General features: G+C 56.5%; 1 protein-coding gene across 3 annotated transcripts in view; it reads left to right on the top strand.

Annotated features, from left to right (window-relative positions):
• The window catches only part of NAPA (NSF attachment protein alpha), a 24,900-nt gene extending 10,231 nt beyond the window's left edge, over window positions 1–14,669 (top strand). For 2 of the 3 annotated variants that reach the window (XM_006142125.3, XM_027767121.1), the window contains 10 exons: window positions 1,631–1,710; window positions 3,880–3,996; window positions 9,049–9,095; window positions 10,244–10,321; window positions 10,532–10,587; window positions 10,664–10,748; window positions 11,461–11,565; window positions 12,619–12,687; window positions 13,150–13,200; window positions 13,957–14,669. In XM_006142125.3, the coding sequence (XP_006142187.1) occupies window positions 1,631–1,710; window positions 3,880–3,996; window positions 9,049–9,095; window positions 10,244–10,321; window positions 10,532–10,587; window positions 10,664–10,748; window positions 11,461–11,565; window positions 12,619–12,687; window positions 13,150–13,200; window positions 13,957–14,058 (790 nt within the window). In that variant the 3' untranslated portion in view covers window positions 14,059–14,669. Of the gene's footprint in view, window positions 1–1,630; window positions 1,711–3,879; window positions 3,997–9,048; window positions 9,096–10,243; window positions 10,322–10,531; window positions 10,588–10,663; window positions 10,749–11,460; window positions 11,566–12,618; window positions 12,688–13,149; window positions 13,201–13,956 lie in introns of those variants that run through there. The other variant, XM_027767122.1, reaches the window with a different exon arrangement.
• Window positions 14,670–17,476: the final 2,807 nt, after the last annotated feature.

Below are 17,476 nucleotides of genomic sequence, written 5' to 3'. Positions count from 1 at the left end.
TTTTTTTTTTTTTGGAGAAGTTTTTGCTATAGGACGCGTGTGCTCGCCAGAAAGACAGCGAGAGACAGACAGAAAACGAGAAATCACCCCCCAGGGGGATAGCCATGCTGCAACCCCTTCTCCTCCATTCTCGCCTCGGGATTTTGGGCATGCACGCACACGTGCCCGGTGTGTGTTTAAGCTGCTGGGTCTGGGACTCGAACCGCGGTTGACTACATGGGAGTCCAGCGGCATAGCCATTACGCTAACTGCTGGTTCCTTTTTCTTTTTTTTTTTTTTTTAAATAATTATTTTTAAAATAAGTGTTTGATTTTATTTATTAGCATTGTTATTTTAATTTGCTATAGGATACATGTGCTCACCAGAGACAGAGAGAGAGAAAGAGAAAGCAAGCCTCCAGGTCTGGAATTCGAACTACAGTCAGCCATGTGGGAGTCCAGTGCCTTAACTATCACCTTAACTATCACACCACCTGCTGGCTCATCTTTTTTTTTTTTTTCTTAATACACAAGACAGAGCAAAAGAAAAGCACCCTCGACAGGGTCTTGTCACACCGCAGTCGCCTTCCTCTGCCCTCCAGCTCAGCTGGGTGTGCACACCCAGCATGTTTTGGGTGGCCTGGGCTACAGATCTGAACCCTTGGTCAGCCACATGGCCTCCAGCACTGCAGTTCCTCTGTTACCAACTGCTACCAGGCAAAGCTGACACAATATGTTTTCTGAGGGTTGCTTTGTCGTCTTGAATAATGCTGTACTGAGTATCCCTCTGACTTTTTGGATTAGTTTCTTAGGATTAATTGTTAGAAATGCAGTTCATTGACTACAGGGCCAAACATAAATCCTAATTAAAAACGTATATGTATACTTCCTGAAGAGATAAAACATACAGATGGTAAAAAAAAATCAGACAGTATGAACGAGGGATGTACAGTGACTACGTCTGCCTCCTACACCTGGCCCCAGTTCTGCAAATCCACCTTAGCAGAAAATTCTGTTACTAAACTTTTGTGTATTTGTCCAGAAATATTCTGTGTTTACATAAACATGTATGGTTCTATTCTTCTCACCCTCTTTTTTCTTTTCTAACTAATGGGAACATTTTATATATACATCCTTGAATGCATTTGTGTGTGTGTGGCTGAGTTCTGTCTTTCCCATTCCACTTTGGTAACGGTATACTCATAGAGTTGGGAGGTCTTTACTGCACAACTGTGTATGCAAGGCAGAGGATTAAGGTATTGAGGGAGCCACAGGCATCTGAAGCTCGACTGATCCCCTAGAATGCTTCGCAGTCTTTGGGGAAATGGAATTTGTGTGACCACAAGGACCCAGTGGTCACATGCAGCTTGAGCAGGAAGTGCAAGAGGCTCTCTGAAGCAAGGCTTATGGAGAGGTCAGAAAGCCTCCTCCTCCAACCCCAGTGAGTGCCCACCAAGGTCCTGGCCTGGGCATTCTGCCGCATCCGTGTGCCTTTGTATGCAAGGGGGTGCCACAGGCTCAAGGCCTGGGGGACTCGAAGGAAGTGGAGGCGGTAGGGGGGATCTTAGCCCCTGGCACTGGGGCAGAATGCTTGCTTTCTCATACCAGAGGAGATGTCTCTTTATCTTTTCCCCTTTCTTTTTTTTCCCCAGCGGCTCATCCAAAGTAGAGGAAGCATGCGAAATCTATGCCAGAGCAGCAAACATGTTCAAGATGGCCAAGAACTGGAGCGGTACGTGCGTGAGCGCTGCTGGGGCCCTTTCGTGGGTCTCTCTCCTCTTTGCCCTCTGCTTCCAGTCCCAAAGTCTCCAGGAGAGGCTGGCCTTGCGGACCCTAGTCCCAGTGCCGACTCCAGCGTCAGAAGCCCATTGACTTGTGCTCAGGGCATTTTGTGCCCCTGGGGTTACTTACACCTTAGGTCCTGAGCCTTGAGAAAGGATGGGACAATTAGGGAGACTGTGGATTGATGAGGTCTCTGAGATTTCTTCTTAAATTCAGGTTTTCTGGAAACTGTTCCTTAGTGTATCCATCAGAGTTGGAATTCTGGGCTGGGAGGATGTTCGAGTAGTTCTATTAACAACGTAAATCATGGCCACCATCTACCGAGTCCTGAGTGCCAAGCAGGCATCACTTAATTGAACAATCACACACAGGAACGCTGTGGGGCTCAGCACCATTAATATCCCCATTTTACAGATTCAGAAACCAAGGCTTGGCTCACCTCTTGCCCAGGGTGCCACAACCAGTAAGTAACAGAACCAAGACTTAGAAACCAGAGTTCCAACTTAAAAGCCTAAGCCCTTAGCCTGCCCAAGGAGAATGGCAGGGCGGGGCTCCCAGAGGTCCACACTGCCAGTGCACTGGGCCTGTTTGAGGCTGGTTTTGTGATACAGTTTCCGGTGTCACCAAGGCTGGATCGGGGAAGTCAAACATCCCACGGGGCTGGGACTGTGGCAGCAGGGTACAGAGGCCCAGGCAGCATCAGAGTCACCATTGTTTTCTGATGCTGTGTGTATTTTTGTGCTCCTAAACTAAATAAGCATCATTAGCAAAGGAATACTTTCTTTTCTTTTCTTTTTGTTTTTAAGATTATTTCTTAGAGAAAAAGAGGTAGGCACATCCAAGGGGGTCTCCATGCTGTGATGCATCCCGAGCCTCTGCCATCCTGGAATGTGGACCCGTGCGTACACCTGGTGGACTGAGGGAGGCCCCCGACGCAAGCTGGGTACCTTGCATGTAGGTCCAGTTGTGCCACCACTGTGCCAAACGTCTGGCTTGAGTGCTTATCTTTTAATCACGTAGATTGGGGGTGATTTCCCCCTAAACTTTGTCCCCTCTCCCCGACTATTCAAACAAAATTTTAGGCCATTTTTCCTCTAATAATATCCCCCGATGTAATTTTACATTCTGATTTGGGGCTCTTAAAAATAGGAATGAAATCACATAGTGGAGCGAAGAGGATGAAGGCCAGACCTTTGGTCTTCCAGCTCAGGGATTCTGTGACGTGATTGAGCTGGAGGAGAAGGAAGGGCAGGAGCCCCAGAACTGAGCTGCTGGAGCTCCACAGGCAGGAGGGGCTCTGTTGCCTCCTACGAATCAGTTCAGGAGGAAACAGGCATGTGAACAGAGTTCAGGGACCTGTGGAAGGTGACCCTGTGCTGCTGAGCACAGGGTAGAGTGGGCCTCAGCTGTGTCTCCACTGCCTTTTCCCAGGGTACTCAAGTCCTTATGTCCACAACCCATTTCCCTTTCTGCACATGGAGCCCCGGGGGTGGGGGTGGGGGGACAGACCCTGTATTGTCCCTGGCCTCTGTGAGCCCCACAGTGTAGTAGCTGCACTGACTTTGCGTGAGGGACAGAATGGACAAAGGCAGAGGGAATTACACAGGAACTTGTGGGAGCTATGGGGGGAAGAAATAGGCCTTGGAAAGGGAGACTCATAGTTTCATCTTGACTCTCCCTTCCCAAAGTGCCCTCCCAAGCTCCCCATGACTCAGCTTGCTCTTTGCCTTCTGGTGGTTCCAGGCCTCATGGCTTAAGGCTCTCCTAGGGAGGACTGCCAAGGCCAGGAGGTGTAGGAGGCCTCTTCACCTAGCTCTTACTTCCTTTGCCGCTCTTGGCTCTGTTGCCTTCTCTTTATAAGTTGTGGCCCTGGAAATGGTGGTGAGGACCAGGCTCATCTTGACTTTCTGAATGCCTGGGTTCAAGGGCATCCCTCAGAGACTGCCAGCTGAATCACTGGGAGCCTTGCTCAGGGATCAGGAAACGCGGTCTAGGCCTCAACCTGGGCTTACGCAGGTCAGGCCTGTCCCCTCTAGTAGACTTCCTCCTCCCCCGCAGATCTGCATGGTGGTGTAAAGTGAGGCGCCCCACTGAAGCCACATCGCTCTTTTTGTTCCAGCTGCTGGAAACGCTTTCTGCCAGGCAGCCCAGCTGCACCTACAGCTCCAGAGTAAGCATGACGCAGCCACCTGCTTCGTGGATGCCGGTAATGCATTCAAGAAGGCCGACCCCCAAGGTGAGGGCCTCCTTGGGCTGCCCAGACTGGCTGCCAGAGCACTGTCCACAGAAGGCCTCAGGTTTCCGTGAGGCCCTGGGTTTTTCTGACATGTGATAGGCCACTGGGGAAGCGCTTGAGGCAAAGTGAGCGTTAACTTCAGAATTGGCTCCCGTCCTTCCTGTCAGGGTTGGCATCCTGCTCAAGTCTCCGCCCCCCTCTGCTGTCTCTGCAGCTGATCACTCCCCTCCAGAGCAAGCAGGAGCATTTGGGAGTGGGAGTTGTATTTCAGACCCACCGCCTGCCAGGGAGAGAGGAAAATCTGTTCTGTTGTCAGAATTAACATGCGGAAGGGAGTGGGGGGGCGTGCTAAGACCAGCCAGGTAGGAGTTGCTGCCGAAAAAGGAGCGGAAATTATCCTAACCTGGCTTCCCTGCACCCTGGGGAAAAACCAGAGCGAGCAGAACCTCGGAGATAGTTGCCAGAGAACAAGTTACTTAAAATGCGAATGCTGGGACAGAGCCCAGTTGGGGACTGACTCACAGTGAGTTTTTGTCCCAGTGGGCTCATCCTGCGTGCAGCACAGCCCAGTGGGTACCAGACTTTCAGATCCATGGGGCGGGGATTTTCTCTCTGTCTTTTTTTTTTTTAAATCTTAATACCAGGCATAGGTTACTAACTTTTCCTTTTAGCAACAGTGGCATTTTTTTATTTTTTGGAGAGGTTTTCGCTATAGGGTGCGTGCGCTCGCCAGCCAGACAGAGACATAGAGACAGAAAGTGAGAAATCACCCCCCAGGGGGGATTGTCACGCCGCAATCCCCTCTCCTCCATTCTCCTCTCGGGATCTTGGGCACGCACGCACACGGGCCCGGCGTGAGTTTTAAGCCACCGGGTCCGGGACACGAACCGCAGTCAACTACATGGGAGTCCAGTGACATAGCCATTACGCTAACTGCTGGTTCCCGCAACAGTGGCATTTTTAAGAAATGACCTTTGTCGCTATCCACTCACGAGAATGGGAAAATTAATATTTTTTAAAAGGAAGATGTGCACTCTTGTAATAAAAGGCCTGTCCTTCCTGAGAGAGGATTGTTTGCGACAGTTTGTCACACCACAGCAGGCTGTGTGGGTGACAGGGTGACCAGGAGCAACCCTGGGTTTGTTTTCAACTTGAGTCACTCTGAGGAGTCTCTGCTTCCTTCCCGAGCCCTTCCCTGCCCCCAGCCCCATGCCTCGCCTCCTGCCCCCTGGGAAATTGGTCAAGCTGAGAGGGATGTTCAGCCCCTGCTCCACCAGAGGGACTGGAGAGACTTGTTTTGTGAGTGAGGCTGAGTGCCAAGCTGTGCGGTTTGTGCATGACTTCTTCACCAGACCCTGCGGCCCACCAGACAGACCCACTGCCATCGCGAAGATGCTGCCTCCTGCCTGGCATTCGACCTGAGTTTTTCTAGCACTCCAGCAGGACTCTACAGGATAGGGCCTGGGATCATGCACAGGAGGTGGCCACGGAGTCCCAGACCATGGCACATTGTACTAATACTGGCTCTGAGGCTGGAAGGGGTGGATCTGACTGGGGGGAGCTTATGGGGAGAAGGAGCCTTGTAGGAAGAGCGCCTGGCCTTGTCCTGGGCATTGGGTGCCACATGGAAAGAGCATCAGAGCTGTGTCCTGCACCACCACCCACAGCTCCAAGTCAGAGACCGTGGCCAGCCCAGGACTGACATCGCTTTGTGTCCTGAGCCAGTAAAGCCTCACAGAGGACGTGGTGGCAGCTGTGTGCAACCTAGCAGGAGAGAAAAGGTGTGGGCTTAGAGGTTTGGGAGGACCCTGCCTCCCCCGTGACCTCAGGTATCACTGGCCTTTGAGCCTGTTTCCTCGTGTGTTGAAGCAGAGACTGCATCATGAGGCAGTGCCCAGCACAGCATCTGGGCTATGAGGACACCGGACAGGGACAGCCTGGACTCCCTGCCACCCTGACCCCGGCTGGATGTCTTGTGAATCTAAGCTGAGGGCAGGCTGACACCTTCCTTGTGTCCTGAGCAGGTGGTCACTCCCTGGAGCCTGGCAGGCTGACCCCTTCCTTGTGTCCTGAGCAGGTGGTCACTCCCTGGAGCCTGGCTGGCTGGAGCTGGTCAGCACTTCTCCAGAACCTGTCCTGGAGGGCCCATCCCTCAAGGGGCAGAGGCTGTGGCCTGAGGCCCTCTGACTTTGCAGAGAGTGGCCATGGGGCAGCTGACACCTGTGGCTCTCAGTTCCTTAGAGTTTCCCAGTCCGACTCTCTGTGTGTGCTGGGGCTGAGGGGCTCCTGAGAGTTGTGTGTGCTGGGGGCTCGGGGTGCCCCGACCCCACTTGCCCTCCCCTACTGCCGTTACCGGGTGCTGGCCATGTGCCAGACACCTGGCAGCTTTGAGCCCACTCAACTTCTAACAGCAGCTCTGCACTCTGCCCCTGTTTTACCAAGGAAGAGATGGGGCAGGTCCTAGGGTGATCAGGTGACCAGGGCAGGTTTAAGTGAGAGGCAGAGCCCGAGCTAGAGGCCAGGCTGGTGGCAGTGCCTGCAGCACAGGCGGGGCAGCCTGGGCCTTGCCAGTCAGACCAGAAGCCCTTGTCCAGCTCCAGGTGGATAGAGGAGGCAGCCAGGCATGCTGTGGCCCAGGGACCAGGGTGGGGAGCTGGGATTTGGCCTGCTTATTCAGGCTGCACCAGCATCCCGGAGGGCCTGGTGACCCGAGATAAGCCCAGTGGTAATGCATGTGTCAACTGGCAGCCTACCACTTTCCAGGACAGCTGCTCCCACCAGGATCCCAGAGCGAGGCATGGGCACGAAGGGGACTTAACTGCATGAATCCATGTCATTGCCAGGGGTGACCCTCCCTTCCCCGCTATCACTGCAGGGCCACCGCCTTGGCGCCTGGAGCCGGTGCCTTTGGCTGCCCCTCCCCCGAGCAGCCTGTATCACCTGGACCATGGGGTGACAGGCTGGAGAGGGAGCAGTGGTGGCCCAGGCCCTCCAGGTGGGGGCTGACCCTGGGGTGGCAACAAGCCCGCCACTGCCTTGTTGACGCCCCACTGGGCTCTATTGCAAAACCCAACCAGTTCCGGCTACAGGTGCGTTCTCCTCCTCTGCTTCTCAGCCCCTTTTTTGTCTGTCTTTCCTCTGCCTGTTGTCTCAGGTGTCCTCTGCCAATCTCCAAATGTAACTGAATCTTTTCTGGATTCCCAGGGACCTTTCAGAATTAGACAACCTGCAGGCTCCCCTCACCGGAGAAATGCTCACCTACTTTTTGCACGTTTAGGGAGAGGTTGTGGACTCCCTGCAAACCCAGGCCTGAGGCTAGAAGCCTCTGTCCAGGTGTCTCTGGGGAGTAGGTTTGCTGTCCCAGTGGACCACAGCACCTGAGAGCAGGAGCCAGGCCTTGCCTTCTCGGTGGCCTCGCGTGCAGGCCGAGGCTCAGTCCACACCTGTGTTCTGACCAAGCCCCTGGCCTTTCCCCTCACCTCCCTGGCCCACCTCCCCTTCTCCTCCTGAGATGCACTGAAATGGTGTTTAAACCACCCCCTGCCCCGGAGCTCATTTCTGTCTGCTGGAAAATGCCTCCCACTCACAGTTCTCTCTCTCCTCCAAATAACTTGTCAAAAAAAATAAAAAATAAAAGCTTTTCCCAAGTTTAAGATCTTGCAAGAGATAGTACAACAGAAGTGGCCAGGTCTTCCTCCCAGTGCCATCCTTGTGTGTTTGGTTTTCTGGTAAAACCTGTGGTTTGAGGAGCCTAGGGGACAGAGCCAGGTGAGGGGGCTGAGAGCAGATGCTCTGTGGCCCACCTCCGCTCAGACCAGGGGAGAAACATGGGGAGGCCAGGCCAGGCTGCCCAGAGTCCTGGGCGACTATGGAGAGCCTGGATGGAACCTGAGTGTCCCTGCTGGGACCAGCAGATGGAGTAATGGTTACATCACTGGACTTCCATGTAGTCAACCATGGTTTGAGTCACGTACCCGGTGGCTTAAGACTCAACGCCGGGAACATGTGCATGCGTGCATAAAATCCCAAGAGGAGAATGGAGAAGGGATTACAGCATGGCCATCCCTCAGGGGGATGATTTCTTGCTTTCTGTCTCCTTGTCTGTCTCTCCGACAAGCAAATGCACTCTATAGCAAAAATCTCTCTAAAAAAAGCGGGGGTGTGGGGGGGGACCAGCAGTTAGCGTAATGGCTACGTCGCTGGACTCCCACGTAGTTGACCGCGGTTCGCGTCCCAGACCTGGTGGCTTAAAACTCATGCTTGGGCGTGTGTGCATGCGTGCTCAAGATCCCAAGAGGAGAATGGAGAAGGGATTGCGGCGTGACCATCCCCCCTGGGGGGTGATTTCTCGTTTTCTGTCTCTGTCTGTCTGGCGAGCGCACGCGCCCTATAGCAAAAACCTCTCAAAAAAAAAAAAAAAAAACCACCTGGGTGTCCCTGCTGCCCCAGGACTATCTGAAATGTCACGTTGGCCTCTGGTCCCAGTGGCCCCATGCCAGCAGCTGGGTACTTTGAGAGCAGGCCCTTAGCAGATGTGCTGCAAACTCCCATGAGAGTCAGGCCATCAGCCTGACCCCGCCCCCCAACAAAACACCCTCAAAAAAAAAAAAAAAAAACCACCTGGGTGTCCCTGCTGCCCCAGGACTATCTGAAATGTCACGTTGGCCTCTGGTCCCAGTGGCCCCATGCCAGCAGCTGGGTACTTTGAGAGCAGGCCCTTAGCAGATGTGCTGCAAACTCCCATGAGAGTCAGGCCATCAGCCTGACCCTGCCCTGACTGGGCCCTGTCCCTGGGGCTTCTGTGGTGCAAGTGGCACCGTGGCAACCTGAGGGAGAAGGGCTCCCCTAGAAGCATGTGTCCAGCAGTGAGTCAGCCTGATCAGGTTTCCTGGGGTTTGGGGACTGTGTCACCTTCCCTCCCAGCACTTCCCGAACTCAGCAGCCGCTCCTGGCCGTCTCTCTGCAGGCCGTGCCTGCCATGTCTGCCTCTCCTCAGGGCCTGCTGGCTGACTGCACCTCGTCACTTCTCCCACTCCCTTTTTCTCTCCACAGAGGCCATTAACTGTCTGATGAGAGCCATTGAGATCTACACCGACATGGTAAGGGCTCTCACCTGCTCCCCAACTCGGTGCTCGCCTCCGTAGTGCCCCACACTTCCCCTCTGCATCCTCAGCATCCCCAGCCCTGTGCCTTGTTCCACAGCCAAGAGCAGGTGGGGAGGGGGACCTGAGGAATCTGGTCCCGTTACCACCTGGCTCCCTGCCATCCCAGCTCCCTCCTGGCTCCCAGCTCTCCTGGCCCCCTGCTCTCAGGAGCAGCCCTCCGAGGACAGAGGAGGCCAATGCCCTGCTTTTCATTGCAGGCAGGGCCTTGTGGTTGGGGTCGTTGGAGCGTGTGCGTGTACGTCCTGTGCATTTCTCCTTGCTCAGCCTTCCCCACGAGTACAGGGTCCCTTTGATAGCTCCTCAGGGCAGCCAGAGGGCAGCAGAGCCCAGAGAGCCACGGCCAGGGAACAGATGAGGTGCCAAACCAGGACTGGGTCCTGTTGGCTCTCCTGTTGCCTCGCAGAGGTGCCTCTGTGGGACCTTCCCAGGCAGGGACACAGGCTCTGCCCAGTCGTGATCGTGACAACACAGGCAGCTGCCACCTCATTGGAGAGTCGTAGAAAGGGGGACTCGAAAGACAGTGGAATAATGTGCCAGGGACACCTGGCCACAAACAGGAGTCACAGAAATCCCAGGTGATCTGGCTGAGCCTGGGCCATGGCCAGCCCCTGCGTGCGGAGCATGGGGCAGGCGCCTGCCTGCTGGCAGAGGCAGGTAGATGGGCACGGGCTCAGAGGGCTGGGTGCACGGCCCTGCAGCAGGACTCTGAGGCCCCGTCCTGGCTTCTCCAGATCCTTCCCCAGGGCACCCTAGAGGGCCCTGCCTTGCTGCAGCCCAGCCTTAGGAAGCCACCACAGGCCGCCTGACGGCCAGGGCCTCTGCCTGACCCTCTACGCGTGTCGTCTCCAGGCCTCCTCCATCTGTGTCTCGCGGACAGGGGGAGACAGGGTGGGGCATGGGGCGACCTGTCCCGGTCAGCGGGTCAGGCAGCGCTCACAGCCACTGTCTAGTTCGAATCCTGCGTTCTCTGCCCTGTGCCCCTGCCTCCTCTCCCTGAAGCGTCGTGGTCGAGCTGAGGGGCTGGAGGACTGGGGCATGTAAACTGTCACTGGTCACAAGCGGCTCCTCCCCGTTCCCCCCAGGGCCGATTCACGATCGCGGCCAAGCACCACATCTCCATTGCCGAGATCTACGAGACGGAGCTCGTGGACATTGAGAAGGTGCGTAGGCAGCCAGGGTCCGACCTGGGCCGACAGCCAGGGCCTTTCTCTCTCCCACCCGGGAACTCGTGGTACCCAAGTGCTGAGTGGGCTTAGGGCATGGCACAGCTTGGGTGAGGGGGCTGACTGTGTCCCTGGCCGGGCAGGTGGAGGGTGCTGAGGCTGCATGGGGCCTGCATCCTGCCCTGCTCCCCTCCGCTGTCTCCCCAGGCCATCGCCCACTATGAGCAGTCTGCAGACTACTACAAAGGCGAGGAGTCCAACAGGTAGCCCTGGCCCGCCCACTGGCCCTGGGTGCCCTGGGGCCTGCCCACCTACCTCTTCCCTCCCCCCTCCCCACAGCTCAGCCAACAAGTGTCTGCTGAAGGTGGCCGGCTACGCCGCACAGCTGGAGCAGTATCAGAAGGCCATCGACATCTACGAGCAGGTGGGGAGGGACAGGCAGGGAGGGTGCAGCTGGGCCCCTAGGCCTCACGGCATCACACCCTCACCCCAGAACTCGTTCTGGAGATGCCTGCTCCCCCCTGCCCCCTGCCCTCTCTCAGCTTCCCCTGTGCTCAGCCTGGCTCAGCGCTCTCCACCCACGACCCGCACAGTGTCACACCCTTCATGTCTGTGCCCTTCCACACCCTCCACGGCTCCTTTCCTCCTTTCTTGGGCAGCCCCAGAGGGAGGTGTCTCAGAAGAAACAGCCTCCAGGAAGCCTGGGTGGTTGGGTCCCTCAGCTGCAGTGGGAAGAAGGGAGCGTCACAGGGTTCCCCTCTGCTATGCTGGGGCCGAGAGAAAGGCAGGCAGCTGGCCCTGGGGGAGAGTGGGCCGGGTGCCGCTGCTTGCGCTCCCGCAGCCTGCCACCCTCTGCCCACTGCTGTGCCAACCTCCCGTGGGTCCTGACAGCAGGGCCGCCTCCTCCCTGCTAACTGGGGTGCTTCATGAAGCCCACAGACACCTGGCTTCAGCCCCACCCACACCCACATCGTGCCTTGGTCAGGGCATGGCCACGGTGGCAACCTCTCCAGGCCAGGCCCTAGCTCTCTGTCTTTGGAGTCCTGGGTCACCAGGACATGGACTCAGCTTCCTGCCGGCCCCAGCCCTCCAGCTGCCTGTCTTGAGCTCATAGTGCAACTCATACCTGGCCACAGGTGGGGACCAACGCCATGGACAGCCCCCTCCTCAAGTACAGCGCCAAGGACTACTTCTTCAAGGCCGCCCTCTGCCACTTCTGCATCGACATGCTCAACGCCAAGGTGAGCCCAGGCTGCTTCCTGCGCAGTGCCTGCCACACCAGCCAGCCAGCCACTGCCAGGCCCCACGAGGGTCTGCTCTCCATCCCTGCTGGTCACCTTCGCAGGGAAAGTGCCTGTTCCTTCTGGTCCCTTCTGTGCCGATGCTACGTGCCTGGCCCTGCAGGCACTCAAGCAGCCAACTCCTGGCTTGCTCAGGGCTGGGCTTTTTCCTTCATGGGTGCATCTGTGAGTCAGCACCATTGTCGCCCCGCTTAACAGATAAAGATGCTAAGACTGAAACCAGCGTCCCCAGTGTAAGGCCCGATGGCCAGGAACTACAGCCCAGCATTTCAGGCCTCTGTGACTCCAGGGGCTTGACTTTAAAGCTCCCATCCCCAATTTGTAGGGCTTCTTGGCAAGAGAGGGGTCAGTGCAGGGCCACAGTGTGGGGCTGGCCAGCAGGAAGGAGTGGGGAGTGGGCATTGAACTTTAATCTGCTGGAGCACCCTAACCGAGCTAGCCTGGTAGGGCTCAGCCAGCCCCGTGCTTTCCTGGTGTCTCTGGCTGCCCAGCACCCCACTCATGTCCTGTCTCAGCCCGTCCCCACCCTGTCCCGTGTGGCACTGGCAGAGGGGGCTTTGTCAGGCCAGCACTCATCTGGTGCCCTGAGTAGGTCACTGCCTCTGTTGGTGTCTGTTTCTCAGCGTTCAAATCCGGATCACCACCACTTAACCTTGAGGGCCCTCTTGGGTCAGAGGTGTGAGGTGCCCAGCCCCGGACCTGGCCTGGCAGGTCGGATGCATATTTATGCTCTGTCCTGGCTGAGCCAGGCAGCGCTGCTTGTTGGGGAAGCCCTCCCTCCTCCCCTTCCCCCTCGGCCACCTCCCTTGCATCCTCTGCAGCCAGGCTGGCACTGAGCTCAGCTCTGGAGCTATCACCAGGCATGGAGCCAGGGGGCACCTCAGGCGGGGGAGGGTGCAAGCGCTGACTCAGGGCTGCCAGCTGTCCCCAGGTGCTCTCGGCCAGGCCATGGCTCTGAGGCCCCTGTCTTACCGCTCCCTCCTTGCTCCTCAGCTCGCTGTCCAGAAGTACGAGGAACTGTTCCCAGCGTTCTCTGATTCCCGGGAATGCAAGCTGATGAAAGTGAGTGCTGGGTGTGGACATGCCCTTCCCCGATCCAGAGGCTGGCTGAGCCCCAGGATGGCCAGTCTAGAGGTTCGGGCTCCAGGTGGGGTCATTACCAAGCTTCGTCTGGTGGTCCTCAGTAGGGTCCCTGTTTTCATTTTCTTTGCCACACAGGTCTCCATTTTCTAGATGGAAATGGTGTTGATGGCAGTAGGGACAGGGTTGGGAGACTGGGTGATGACACACATGCACGCCGTGCACGTACCCCCACACGCCCTGTGGTGCTGTCAGTGAGGTTGCCAAGAGCAGGAGCGAGCCATTTCTGAGGCCAACCCGTGGGATTGGTCCCGCGCCTTTCCTCCTCTCAGCCTGGGGTCCCTTCACCCCAAGCAATACCACCCAGCTGGCTTGTACCCGGCTCTGATACTGACCAGGCCTCAGGCCAGCCGGGCCCTGACCCTTGCCTACATTTGCTTGCAGAAGTTGTTGGAAGCCCACGAGGAGCAGAATGTGGACAGCTACACTGAGTCGGTGAGTGGCCTGCACGGCCGCCAGGGCCCACCAAGGAGATGGGCCCCCAGGCAGGCTGCCCTGCCCCAGAAATTCACCCTTTCTTGCTTGTGACCCCAAGCTCCTGCTGTGAATTTCCGTCTCTAGTCACCCCAGAATCCTCGCATGTAGCCCCAAGAGATGCAGGGCATGTTCTCCCCACTTTCTAAACAAAGGCACTGGAGCTGAGGAGGTCAGGAGACTTGGCCCGGCCCCCCGCCCCCAGGAGGGCAGAACTGGGCCTCGGACCTGCATCTGTCTGCTCCCGAAGGCCCAGGTCTTTGCACCAGTCTGAGGGTGACCCAGAGAGAGCAGTTGGGAGGGTGACAGTCGTGTCTTCCTCTGCTCCCTCTCCGCTCCCTGAGAGCAAGAGGGACTAGGTGAGGATGGGGTGGGGGGAGCCCAGGGCAGGGCGGCAGGTTCTCCCTGAGGGGCCCTGCCCACTGATTCCGCTCCTCTCCCTCCCTCTGGCTGAAGTCACCGTGTCCTGCCTGGGTCTGGGATGGCCCTGAGTTGCCCACTGCTAAAACAAGCAAGCTGGACCCCCCCACACCTTTTTTTTTTAAAGCTACTAAGCTCTTTTCCCAGAGGACATGTGAGCCCTGGGTAGCACAGACTGACTGGTGGAGGGCTGCCCTGGCTCCTCCTCAGAGAGGAGGCGGCTCCAGGGTTGGGGACGTGGAGGGAGTCGAGGCGGGGTTTGAGGCCGCCCTGACCCTGACTGGCGCCTGCGGGCAGGTGAAGGAATACGACTCCATCTCGCGGCTGGACCAGTGGCTCACCACCTTGCTGCTGCGCATCAAGAAGACCATCCAGGGCGACGAGGAGGACCTGCGCTAGGCTGCCCGCGGCACCGTCTCCGGAGCTGGGCCGGGCCTGGCACGAGTCCTCCGCCCCTTCTCTGCTGGGCTCTTGCAGGCCACAGTAGCAGTAGGCGGCTTGCACCGCCTCAGGGGCACCAGGGCCCAGGGCCTGCCGGCCGGACAGTCACTCTATTCTCGCTACATCCTTGCCCCCCGCCAGTTTATTTAAGCCCCCAACGGTGCCCGTCTCCACCCTGAAACCCAGCTGTACAGAATGTCGGTACAGACCTGTTTGCTGTGGGTGCTGTGGGGGCTGGGGGTCAGCATCTGGCCCCCGTCTCCTGACCAGCAGAGTCGTGGGACTGGTTTCTCTCTCACTTCTGCCCCCAGCCGAGCCCTGAGCTCATGTAGCTGCTGACACTTGCCCTCACTGCTGGGGGTGGGCTTCTTCCCCCTCTTCCCACCCTATCCTGCAGCCCCAACCTCAGGTTAGACCCCAGGTTAGGCCCATCTAGACCCAGCCCTGGAGCTCAGAGGGTCGCCCTCAGACCCACCCCTGCCTGCTCCTTTCCTCATGCTTCGAGGTTTTGTCCATCGGAAGCTGCAGCTGGCCCAAGAAAGAAAATAAAAAGCAACACTTTCGCATGAGTCTCTCTTCCTCCTCACCTCTGCTGCCCGCTTCGCCCTGCAGGGACCTCTGTGGGGAGGGCATGCGTCCTCAAGGCGAGCTTGACCCAGAGGCTGGGATTGGCTCTGCTTCTAGGAGAGGGAGCCCTGGTAATGGCAGGTGTGGCAGGCCCAGAACACTGGTTGATCTCACTTTCTCTGGGTCCATGGGGTGTGTGAGCTTTTGTTTCCACTAGGATGAGGTGGTGATACCCTCATTACAGAGGGTGGGCAGAGTGTGAGGCCCATGGGGGTCTGGGGAGTGGGAGAGAAAATAACAGGGACCCTTGACCTGGGAGGGGGAGAAGAACCAGCCACCCCCACCACACACTGCACGATGCAGGTCTGCCGCATGTCAGGTGAACAGCCTGGTATGCCTGGGTGTGGGGGAGCCAGCTGAGGAGGCTCGGTGCCCGGAGCATGATGGGATCACGTCAGGAACGGACGGGCAGTACCCCACGCAAAGCAAAGGCTGCTGGGAAGCTTCCCTACATCGCTGGTGTGCGTGATAGGTGAACACTCGAGCAGTCCTTGCTTGGAGAGGCGCTTCTGCTAGGGACTGGCGGTGCAGGCAGGTCGGGGTCTCTGCTGGCAGAGTGGCCTGCCGTGCTGCCCCCTGCAGCTCCTCCCACAACTCAACTCAGCTGAGCTCAATCAGGACTCCTGAGACCTGAGGTTGGTTACCAGTGTCCACTGTAGGTGCTGGTGCAGAGTAAGTAGTGTGAGAATCCGTTTCTGCCATCCGTTAGCTAAATCAGTCATTCTCAGCTCTGGCTGTGCCTTATAATTGTTAAAAGTATTTAAGCTTTGGGCCAGCAGGTGGCATGGTGTTAAGGCATTGGACTCCCACATGGCTGACTGCTATTTGAGGCCTGGACCTAGTGGTTTGCTTTCTCTCTCTCTCTGTTTATCTCTCTGGTGAGTGCACATGCCCTATAGCAAATTTAAAATAATAATAAAATTAGATAATTTTTAAAAAGTATTCAAGGTTGGGCTGTACCCTGGTAAGTTGTGGTTTGATTGTGGTTCCACACTCTTCTGTTTTGGTTTGTTTTTTTGAAAGCCATGTGGGTGGTTGAAATGTGCCTTAGGGTTGGAAACCTCTGAACAGGATGGTTCTTCTCACCCCATAACTTCCTTTGTGTATTCATTCACTCAACAAACATGAGGTGAATGTGGGTTACAGGTTACCAAGTGGAGAAGGCCACAGGAATGTACCTCAGAAGTGGCAGAACCAGACCCCACATGGCATTCACTCCAAAGTACCTGCCGTGTGCAGGCCTGGGAGTGTAGCCTAACAGCACACTCAGACCTGCCTGCTGAGCTGTTACCCACCAGACCCAGAGATCTGGAATCATCGCAGGCTTTCACCTGCTTCCAAATCCAACCTGCCTTTGGGAACTGTCCATTGCCACCTTTTATTTATGTACCAGTGTCTCTAGTGCTTAGCAGAAGACCTAGTATGTGGTTTAGGGGTTTAAACACATTTACCAAATGCCTGCTTTGTATCAGGCTGTGTGTCCAGGTACTGAAGATTCGGCCATGACCATGGGAGATGCAGCCACTGTGCTCATGGGGCTCGCAGTCAGTGTGCGCGTGTGCAGGGAAGAGACTGACAGATGACTCAATGGGCCAGTACAGTGGGCCACCTCATGTTTTCTGGAAGTGATACACAGAGGTGCAGATTGGAGGTCTGGGAGCCAGACACCTGGTTTATGTCTCCACCACTTACATATCGTCGAGGGACTTACCCTCCTGAGCCTCAGTTGCATCCTCTGTAAACCAGGATAATAGACCTTTCTATACAGTTCTTAGGATTTAGATAAATTTGTAAGGGATGTCTTTCCACATAGGAAAGCTGCATAAATATTGAATGAATAAAGGGGGGGGGGCGGTATCACCACCCAACCAAGTGGTCACCAGGAATCTCATGGTCAGTGCCAACAGACTGTCACCAAGTGGGCACCCGATAAAGGAGGTGGTTGTTGGGAGTAAGAAGAATGTATTTCGCCATTTTAAAGGAAATACTACTAATGTACTGTGGTTCCCTTGAGCGACTGCTGCTCAGACCAGACCAGTTACTGTATCTTTCTGTGCCTCACTTCCTTCACCTGAGATGCACCTACCTCGGCCTGCTCACATGAATTTTGAATAAATAGGTGAAATGCATGTACAGGAGTTCCTGGCACTTAAGGGCACTATTAGGTCTAACAGGTCTACCCTCCACAAGCTTACGGTGAAGGGCCGGGCTGCCAGAGCTGTGGCTAGTCTCACACTAGAGAGTGTAGTCCCCGGGAACCAGCAGTTAGCATAATGGCTATGTCGCTGGACTCCCACGTAGTCGACCGCGTTTCACGACCCGGACCCGGTGGTTTAAAACTCACGCCGGGCGCGTGTGCGTGGCACGTGTGTGTGCGTGCCCAAGATCCCGAGAATGGAGGAGAAGGGATTGCGTTGTGACCATCCCCCCTGGGTGGTGATTTCTCGCTTTCTGTCTCTATGTCTCTCTCTGTCTCTGGGGGGAAAAAAGAGTGTAGTCCCCTTCCTAGGACAGAAGTGGAACGAGGGAGAATGCGCAGGCGCAGTGGGCCGCTGGCCACCATCTTGGTAAGGGGCAGCGACACCTTCCTACGTCATCAGTGCGCGCGACAGGCGAGAACCGGCCGGTTCGGGTTGCTTTGGGAACCGTAGATGGGGTAGGGTGGATCTCCGCGGGGACTCCGAGAGGATGAGTGGCTGAGGGGCATAATGGGGGCGGCGGCCCTGGCCGCGGGGGCCTGCCCCCCGGC

The sequence above is a fragment of the Tupaia chinensis genome, unplaced genomic scaffold (assembly GCF_000334495.1).
Source record: "Tupaia chinensis unplaced genomic scaffold, TupChi_1.0 Scaffold000067_1, whole genome shotgun sequence".
NCBI classification, from domain to species: Eukaryota; Metazoa; Chordata; class Mammalia; order Scandentia; family Tupaiidae; genus Tupaia; species Tupaia belangeri.
Note: the sequence above shows the minus strand (reverse complement) of the source record. Positions and strands in the feature narration are given on the sequence as shown.